This window comes from Miscanthus floridulus, chromosome 9 (assembly GCF_019320115.1).
Source record: "Miscanthus floridulus cultivar M001 chromosome 9, ASM1932011v1, whole genome shotgun sequence".
Lineage (NCBI taxonomy): Eukaryota > Viridiplantae > Streptophyta > Magnoliopsida > Poales > Poaceae > Miscanthus > Miscanthus floridulus.
Window position 1 is genome coordinate 25,878,320 of NC_089588.1, and position 10,490 is coordinate 25,888,809.

General features: G+C 45.1%; 1 protein-coding gene across 2 annotated transcripts; it reads left to right on the forward strand.

The window, feature by feature from the left end:
- Positions 1-3,310: 3,310 nt before the first annotated feature.
- Positions 3,311-9,832, forward strand: LOC136481588 (putative disease resistance protein RGA1). 2 transcript variants are annotated; one of them, XM_066478922.1, is made up of 5 exons: positions 3,311-3,505; positions 3,782-4,849; positions 6,954-9,072; positions 9,189-9,306; positions 9,469-9,832. In XM_066478922.1, the coding sequence occupies exons 2-5, from the start codon at positions 3,803-3,805 to the stop codon at positions 9,650-9,652; spliced, it is 3,468 nt and encodes a 1,155-aa protein (XP_066335019.1). In that variant the 5' UTR covers positions 3,311-3,505; positions 3,782-3,802; the 3' UTR covers positions 9,653-9,832. The 2 variants fall into 2 exon arrangements, with proteins under 2 accessions (XP_066335019.1, XP_066335020.1); XM_066478923.1 differs by having other exon boundaries at positions 3,495-3,520.
- The last annotated feature ends 658 nt before the right edge of the window (positions 9,833-10,490 follow it).

Below are 10,490 nucleotides of genomic sequence, written 5' to 3' on the forward strand. Positions count from 1 at the left end.
TCCACGTTTTTTTAGCTCCGTTTCACATTTTTTAGCAAAACGGTTTTAATTGCACGCACTCTGTTCGAGGAAAAAAGATTGGAGTTGTATAAGCACCTAAAGGAGTGCTCCACAGACTCTAGGTTTTGGTGGAGCTGCTCCACGGTGGAATTTATGGAGCAATGCCAAATATCTAGCACTACTAGAGTAAACTTAATGGAGGCGTGCGTTTTTTATTTTCGAAGGCGGGCAAAGGCAACCGCCTCCGTCGAATGGTCACTGTTAATCCGTGAATAACGGAGGCGGTTGCCTTGCCTGCCTCAGTTAATCAGTTAACGGAGGCGGGCGCCTTATAATGCCCGCCTCGGTAAATCGATAAAAAAACAAAAAAAATCCAGGCTCGACACCGAGCCCACTCTCAGGCCCTACGATGAGCCCACTTCTGGGAACGCCATGCCGCCACTGGTGGTCGGATCCACACCCATGCCGCCACTGGTTGCCGAATCCGTGTCGCTGGTGGCTGGATCCGCGAGCCCTAATGCCGGATCTAGCGGATCCACGAGCCCCGATGCCGAAACCGCGAGCCTAGCCCTGCGCTACGCTGCCAGAGGCCCCGCGCCACTGTCGGAGGACGAGAGCCGTGCGCCGTGCCGATGCCGGAGAGACGAGCGCCTCCACGATACTACATAACGGGTAATCACCGCCGCCACTTTCACCGCCGGTTCGTATTACAAAGCATTCGTAAAATAATTTTCACCGCCAGTTCGTGTTATGAATAGGTGGTGAAAATTTGGGCGGTTATCACCGCGGGCTAGTAACATGAACCAGTGATGATAAACCTATCACTATAGCCGGTTTGTGTTACCAACCGGTAGTGATGGTCGACCCATTTGTACCACCGGTTTGTGGTACCAACCGGTGGTGAAAATTATTTCCCTAATGGTTCGTAATACGAACCGGCGATGATGAGTTATGCTGCATCACAATAAAATTCATAACTTTTACAAAAAAAAAGTCAGATCAAAACAAACTTTATATCAAAGTTACAACTTTGTAGTTGATGACTTTTTTATTTAAAATTGTTTACAGTCCCAGAAATCTGTTTGAAGCTCTTATATTTTAAAATTCAATTTTTTCGAATTATACAAACAAAAAAAATGATCACAAGCAAAGTTATAGATCTCGCTATGATCTATAACTTTGTAGTTGACAACTATTTCATTAGAAATCATTTAGGGTCTTAAATTTCTATGTTAAGTTCAAAAAATTTGAAATTCAAATTTTGCAAATAACCTCGGATGGAAAATCAAGCAAAACCAAAGTAGTAGATCCCGATGACTTTTTCATTTGAAATCATTTGATGTCCCAACAGTATGGCTGAAGTTTAGACGATTTGAAATTCAAATTTGTCAAACGACCTCGGATGGCAAAACCACCAACATCAAAGTTGTAGATCTTGATCAGAACAATAACTTTGTAGTTGGTGACTTTTTGATCTGAAGTTGTTTCGGGTGCTAAATATTTATTTTAAAATCATGAGAAGTTAGTACTAAAGGATTATACATGTTGTATGGACACAAGTGACTTAGGGGCAGAGTGGTTAGAGCAGCTACGTGTGATGGCATAGGTCTCAGGTTCAAATCCCAGCACCGCGCAGCGCGTGAAAAATCGCGTGACTTGTGACAATGGGCATTCCCGGGATTAAATCAAAAAAATTTGCTACTTTTTTATCCGATTTTGGAATTTCTGAAAATCCCTATCGCCATCGGCTGGTAACATGAACCGGTTGTGACAAGTTTGCATCATGGTCGGTTAGGAAACCGGCGGTAATGACAATGGGCATCACCGCCGATTTCACTGCCTAGAGCCAAAACCATCGGTGAAGGGTCTAGAGCCGGCGGTGAATACTTGTTTTGTAGTAGTGCCAGAGGCCTGCCCCGCCGCACTCGCAAGCCGCTGCCGCGGCCTGGCGTGAGCAGCCCGCCGGGGTGCGAGCGCCTCCCACCGCCTCTAGAGCGTCGAGCACGAGAGGAGAGAGGGAGCGCCCACCGGTGAGAGATGAGAGAGAGGGAGAGAACGGGCCATGCATGCACGAGAGAGACGAGAGGGAGAGAGTGGGCCATGCATGCGCGAGAGACGCGAGAGAGACGAGCGCCTCCTCTCTTGTGAGGACCGAGCTGAGAGAGGAGAGAGAGTGTTGTGCAGCGGCGGGTGAGGGAATGAGAGATGGATATGGATAACCCGAATTATATGATCTATCTATGAGTGTCAGGCCGAGATGGGCTGCTTGTTGAGCCACCATTTTTTTTGAGGAGGCGTCTTGGTTACTGTCGATTAACTGAGGCGGCCGGTTAATCCGCCTCGGTTGCATTATTGGAGGCATGCGAGCCGGCCACCGCCAAGTTGCATTATTGGTCTGTTTATCCTACCAACGCTGTGAGCGAGTCTTTGCTTGTCATCTCGTGCGATGAGAAAGCATCTTGCGGTACCCCCACCCTACTGCACGCAAATGCATTGGCCGCCGTTTCACGTGGTGGCTCAGAGCTACTCTAGCATCCAAGGCTCTGCTGTGGAATTAATAAAGTAGGACGCAGTCCGCGAATCCGTCGAAGCTGTCACGCACTTTCCTGCCCACCTTGCAGTGTTATTACCACAACCTACTGTCACCAACTTCCCTGAATCATCAACATTTCCTTCCTAGCTCATACACCCAACACAAGCCACCAAGCAGATACTGCGATTCTAGCAGGCAACAACCTCACATCGGAACCTAAATCCATCTCGCTGCTCCTCCTTTCATCACTCACCCGCACGCTATAATCCAGCTGTAGTATCTGGTTGGTCAGGTCGACGATGTCCATGGCGATTCTTGTCTAACCATTAACCAGTAGATCCGCTGTGGAATTAAAAAACTAGACGCCGTCCGCAAATCCATCGAAGCTGTCACGCACTTTCCTGCCCACCTTAGGTGCCATCCAAATTCTAAGTTTTTTCACTCTCTCTCCATCACATCAATTTTTAGCTGCTTGTATGGAGTATTAAATGTAGGTAAAAAAATAACTAATTACACAGTTTAGTTGGAAATCACGAGATGAATCTTTTGAGCCTAGTTGGTCAACGATTGGACAATATTTGCCAAATAAGACGAAAGTGGTACTATTTATCAGGTTCACTTTTTTTGCAAAGTGAACGAGGCCTTATTACCACGACCTACTCCAGTCACCACCTTCCCTGAATCATCAACATTTCCTTCCTAGCTCATACACCCAACACAAGCCACCAAGCAGCTACTGCGATTCTTGCAGGCAACAACCTCACATCGGAACCTAAATCCATCTCGCTACTCCTCATTTCTTCACTCACTGGCGTGCCGCAATCCAGCAGTAATATGAGGTGGGCTAGGTCGACGATGTCCATGCCGATGCCTGTCTAACCATTAACCAATAGATACTGTTCCACGACCAAGAACGAACAACAGTGGCACTGCCTCACCGCTTCTGGCCATTGCTCAGCTCGTCAACCTCTGGTTCATTCCTTAACCGTTACGTTTCTGCTGCTGCTTATGCGTATCTAGATCTGCGCATATAGTGCCCACTGTGATGTAGTAATTACGTTTCTGCAGCTGCTTATCCGTAGCTAGATCTGCGCATATAGTTGCCACTGTCATGTAGTTGTATGAATGAACCAGAAGTTAGTAGTAGTGCGGCGATGGCTGCAATAATAGATGGTAGATGATTGAATGTTTGATGTATAAAATTAAAATGCCATGTTGAAATTAATATCTGTTCTCATTTTGTTACAGCAAAAACCGAAGTTCTCAATCATGGCCGGTGTCCTAGATGCTTTGGCGTCCTACATCCAAAACATGCTCATGCAGATGGCGGCAGATGAGGTGCATATGTTGCTTGGAGTGTCCGGTGAGATTGATAACATGGACATCAAGCTTCGGGATCTGAAGAACATCCTCGCTGATGCTGATAGGAGGAACATCACAGACCAAAGTGTCCAAGCATGGGGGATAGAGCTAAGGAATGCTATGTATGATGCCATTGACATCCTCGACCTGTGCCAGCTCAAGGCCATGGAGCGAGGCCAAAGGCATGATGCCGGATGCTTCAACCCGTTGCTCTTCTGCATACGGAATCCCCTACATGCCCATGACATTGGAAGCCGCATCAAGAACCTTAACAAGAAGCTAGATGGCATCAAGGCACGTGGTGCATCATTCAAATTCATGAACCTTGGTACTTATGAGGACCGTGGAAGAAACGTGGTATCATATCCTTCTGGTCGTGAGACGTCAGGGGGGCTTGACGAATCTGGTTTGGTTGGTGATCAGATCGAAGAGGACACAACAAATCTAGTGGAGATGCTAACAAAGAAGTATCCAACCGACGACGACAAATCCAACAAAATAATCATTTTCTCCATTGTGGGAATTGGTGGGATTGGTAAAACCACCCTTGCTCAAAAGATCTTCAACAGTGAAGTCATAAAACATGAGTTCACGAAGAAAATATGGTTGAGTGTCAACCAAGACTTCAACAATACTGAAATGCTAAGGAGAGTTATTATCGAAGTTGGTGGAAACACCAATGCTTGTGGAATTTCAAAGGTGGCACTGGAACAGACTCTAATAGAAGCTTTGAAGGGACACAAAACCTTATTAATAATGGATGATGTCTGGGACTACAATATATGGGAAGGTGTGCTTAGAACTCCCTTTGTCAATGCCATGCTAGCTCAAGGTAGCCGTGTGCTGGTCACCACAAGGCATGAGATAGTGGCACGTCAGATGAAGGCTGAGGAGCCCTACCATCGTATTGACAAACTTGGGCTTGAAGATGCATGGTTGCTGCTCAAGAAGCAGGTACAAGTTAATCCATACATTAATTACTTTTCTTTAATTATGCATTTTGTTTTCTAGCTGCATCACTTTAGTTTTGCTTCTATCTTAGTAGTGGGAACTAGATTCCCTGTCCTGGCAACAACTTCTATTTTTCTTATTTGTTTCAACATCTAGTTCTACGGTGGTGACCTTCGAAATATATTATAAAGAAACAAAATGGCATACTTCCATATGTTAGTATTGTAATATCCTGCATATGCAATCATGCAGACTCCACATAGGGCAGGTATTCACAATTTTTTGTTAAAGCAATTAAAATTTGGACATTGTATTACACTTCCTCCTTTTTTAAAAGAACTTGAGATCTGTAGGTTCGATTGGATCTGTCATGGGATGTAACGTAGGCAATACCAGATGGCGAATTAGCAACTAAATTTAATTCACAAACTAAGGCAACCATAATAAGTCTGTTTAGCACTATGCTTCATGCGGCCCCTGAGCTGGCACGCAGCGGTTCTTCAGAGGTTGCACGGTGGCGGCCTCCCAAGCTAGCGCTCAGAGGCTCCTGATATCTTGCGCACGGTGGCGGCCCCTCGAGGTCACGCGTGGCAGTGGCACCCCGAGCTTGCGCAACGGTGGCCCCCGGCGCTCCTCTTCTTGGTCGACCGCCCCTACGTGCACCTCCTCTCCTTTTCTTCCTCGCCAGCAAGCGAGCTCGTCCCACCTTGGGCGACCGCCGTCCATCAAATATATGGGGACTGGGCAACCCGCATCTCACGGGAATATTCCCATGTGGGATGTCCTCGCCCCTTGTGGCCTCCCAAACAAACACCACTCATCCTGGAGCCATCTTGTCCCTTCCCTGCTTGTCCTTGCATCCAAACACACAAATAATGTTCCACCATGGCATGCCATGTTGAGGAATGGAAAAGGTCTAGGTCTGTTTGGATGTGGATGACATCGTGTTACATATTCTAAGGCTAGAAATAATATTTTGATGAGTAAACTCCATGGTTGGTCCTCCAACTTGTGAGTTGTGTAGTATGTCATTTCAGTCTTTAAACTTTGTTTGGGCCTCATATTCGTACAAACGGGTATGGATTCAGGCCCGCGTGCAGAGAAAAGACTCGCTTGCTTGAAAATAAAATATTAGCAGGGGTTATATACAAAATCACCTAGATACATAAATTGCACAAATATTAACAAATTTCATGAGGGACTATTTTTTAAAAAATATCTTCTTCCACATTAGAAATGCTACATGAGTTCATCTCGCTGTCAATGCCGCCACTGCTGCCGGGGAGCGCGAGAGCGTGAGCCATGGCCGCGGCTGCACAAGCGAGCCGCCGCCACTGCTGCACAAGCACGAATGTGAGCAACCGTCGTGGCCACGTAGCCGCCGTGGCTGTGCAGCCGTACAGAACTGGGGTACTTAAATAGTTTAATGATCTAAATGTGCAATTTTATATTTAGTCATATGATAGAAGACCTAGTAGTTTAGGGGCCATGGGTGTAATTTACTCTATAAAAATATATTATTCTCCACTGTACCAATTATCATATGACTGGAAGTATACGTGAGAAGGCATCGCATATGAAATTGTCTACAACAGCATTTTTAATATTGATTTTTCAACGTGAACTGGGTGGAACGTGCTATAGCAAAGAACCCACATATACCAACGCAAAACTCTTTGTACTAAACTGGATGTGCCTATTGGGTGAAATTTAATGAAGAGTGGGCCCAGAAACTACCAATAGAACTAGTACCACTTAGAATATTAATTATTTTGGAACAAAATTTGAAACTAATCCAACCGCCTTTGTTGGGAGGAGACTATTACTGCTTTCAACTGTTTATTTGTATAGTCATGCAATGGGAGATTACATGCTGTCACTTGTAACTGAAATAATTCTTTCTAATATTTTTGCTTGGCCATACCTTAATGCGCCCCTTGTAATGAATATTTTTCCATATTTATTGAAATAATTCTTTCTAATATTTTGGAATAAATTATGTGCTAGAGACCGCATAGGTTTCTTTCTTGATGTGTTTTGCATTGACAGGATATCACGACACTGCACAATAAATTATTGTTTGTCTAATAGCCTAAAATTCTTGCAGGTTGTTACAGACGTAAATGATGAGCCCCAGGTTGAAATACTAAAGGATATTGGAATGAGACTTGTTGAAAAATGTGATGGTTTACCTCTTGGGGTCAAAGTAATGGGAGGTCTCCTGCGTCAGAAAAGGATAAGACGAACCGACTGGCAAAATGTCTTAGATGATTCTCTATGGTCAGTATCACAAATGCCTAAAGAGCTAAATTATGCAATATATCTTAGCTATGAAGATCTGCAGCCTTGTTTGAAGCCTTGCTTTTTGCACTATTCCCTCCTTCCGAGGGGCACATGGTTTTCTGTTCATGACATTGTTGGCATGTGGATTAGTGAAGGATTTGTTCATGGAACTTTACGTGACCTAGAAAAAATTGGAAGGGAATACTATGATCAGTTAATACAGCGGAACCTTATTGAGCCAGATAAGAGATATCTTGATCAATTAGTTTGCAACATGCATGATATTGTTCGGTCATTTGCTCATAACATGTTGGGAGATGAAGCACTCATAGCTCACAACAGTAAAATTGGTATTGACAAACTTAAATCGCAAAAGTTTTTTAGATTATCTCTCCAAAGCAAAGGATCAGAACAACATGATTTGGAGTGGTGTTCTCTCCAAACACAGACATCACTGAGAACACTAATTTTATTTGGTAATATAAAGATTAAGCCAGGTGATTCATTTGTTTCTCTTTCAAGTCTTCGAACACTACATTTGGACAGTGTAAAAATTGATGCAATAGCCGAATCTTTGTATCTGCTGAAACATTTGAGGTATTTGTCAATACAAAACAGTAATACATCCAAGTTACCAGAAGACATAGGCAAGTTGAAATTCTTGCAGTACATTAGCCTTTCTGGTTGTCAGAGTTTGGCTAATCTTCCCAGTAGCATTGGAGTGCTACAAGACTTGAGGTCTCTCATACTTCACCGAACAAATGTAAGGGTTATACCAAGGGAATTTAGTGGCCTAACTTCTTTGAGGAAGTTATTTGGATTTCCAGCCCACATGGACTGTGATCACTGTAGTTTGGAGGAACTAGGGCCTCTCTGCCAGCTAACAGATCTTCATATCAGTTTCTTGGAGAATGTAGCTTCTTCCTCAATGGCTATGAAGGCCAAACTTGGTGAAAAGAATCGCCTAAGATATCTGTCACTGTGTTGCACCAGTAGACTTGGCGATGATGGCCTGTTGGTAAAAGAGGAAGAAGGGATCTCACAGAAAGAGAAGAGGCAAATCGAGGAGGTTTTTGATGAGCTCTGCCCTCCACTTGGCTTAGAATACCTTAACATTAAAGGGTATTTTGGTCAGCGGCTCCCAAGATGGATGATGCCGACAGCAGTCGCACCACTTCGGAGCTTGAGGATTCTAACGATGCCTGACTTGGTCTGCTGCACAGAGCTTCCTAGTGGCTTGAGTCAGCTCCCCTGCTTGGAGCTTCTGCAGATTGCTCGTGCCCCAGCAATCAAGCGTGTTGGGCTTGAATTCCTACAACCAAGCAATCATGTAGGGGTTGCGTTTCCCAGATTACATGAGTTGATTTTTGATAGATTTGTCGAATGGGAGGAATGGGAGTGGGAGGAACAAGTCAAAGCGATGCCTATCTTGGAGATGCTTAAACTCAGTTTGTGCAAATTGAGCCACATGCCTCCTGGCCTTGCCTTCCACGCAAAGGCTTTGAAGAAATTATACATATATGATGTCAAGAACCTAAGGTCTTTGGAGAACTTTGCTTCTGTTGTCCACCTCGAAGTGTTGAGGAACACTGGCCTGGAGAGGATCAGTAATCTACTGAAACTGCAGAACCTCAGCATCCAATACTGCCCAGAGATGAAGGTATTGGAGGGCATGCCTGCACTACAGAGACTCAATCTGGAGGATTATGCCATGGAAACTGTCCCCAGGTATCTGCCAGATGTGAACCCAAGGCATTTACTGCTATATTGTTCCTTGTCGCTGCTCACATCCATAGCAACAGGGAAATCTGGTCCTGAGTGGCACAAGTTTCGCCACATCCAGCAATTCAAAGCCTATGGCAGTCCAAGGAAGGGGTATGTTCTGTACACAAGGGACCCTTTCCGCTTTCAGACAAATATCAGCCGCTCTGCTATTGCTCAAGGTAAATTAACACTAAAGGTGCATCATCCGGTATATTCTTATTTTCGGATATTGTGTTTCGCTTGGTCTTCTTTATTGTTTCCATCGTGTCAATTCCAATCTGTATATCTTCTGCAGCACGCAGGCACCGCAGGAGGTTTCGATATTTTGAAACATGTCCTATTGATGAAGAAGAGTGGCTAGTAGAAGGACGCACATGTGCCGACAAACGCCTGCCCCTCTGCCTACGCTTCCGGTAAATTTGCCTACACGATATAACGGCTTGGCTCCATCCTGATTATATCTCCAACTATTTCATTAATTTTCACCTGACATACTACCACACTAGATTCAGACATCTCACGCTACTTGCCGTTTCTTCTAGGATTAGTATAACATATTTGAGCAATGGCTGCAGGTGGCAGGCCTATGCTCACTTGAAATTCTGGCTGCGTGGACGAGCGTGCCTGCACTGCAGGGAAGCCGCAAGGGTAGCGGCACCTTCGAACCAATGGACTGAAGCACAAGGGTTGGCATGTACTCAGTGGGGTATCAATGGATTGACTGCACCGCAGCAACAAAAGGGTAGACCAAGATCGTAATGTGAACATGCATTTCGATGCTCAGTACTTGTACAAGCAACGCGTTGAGGCAGCTTTTGAACCTTTGACACTTTGTTCAACGAATCACGCCTGAGAACAGAGACGGATGTACTATGTACATGCCATGCCGCGACAGAGTCATTTGTCACCCTGTGTTGTCAACTGATTGTGCATAAATAACAGGATTTCCTCTGTTCCAGTTGATCTGTCCCGTTTACGTTTTGCTAGACCTGGAGCTGAGCTATTTCAGTTGTGCGGCACAGCACTTGCTTCGGTTAAATTCATGGGCTTTAATTTGGACATCTGCTCGCGGCAGAGATTGCAGCTACACACAGCGTCCTGGTAACACACACACCATATAATAATAAATAACAAAAAATGCTGACTCTGTTTTCGTGCACTATTCTCAGGGTGGTGAGACGCACGACCATACACAACTAGCAACCCTGCTGGTTGATCGAGTGATCTCTGTTCTCTGGTGGCTAAGGTCCAAGGATTGAGTCCGTGTAACCAACGCCAACCAACTCATGGTTGCACCCCTTTCCTCTACGGCAAATAAAATGTGAGCCCTGGCCCCTGACGAAATCGATGTTTTTCGTGAGGCTAGCCACGCAGTACACATCTCCTCATCTGATCCAGGAGGCGCTGACGGAAGGCCTCTGCCACCATGCATACTCCTACGTCTAGAGTCTATATATATACACACCTACGTACCGAGTGTACAACAAGCACATCGCATGCCGGCACCGAGTGAGCACGGAGCTGCATGCTACAGGGACATTGCCTTGTTCATATAGTGAGAAAGCGATAGTCCCCGATCGTACGTCGGCGATGGAGC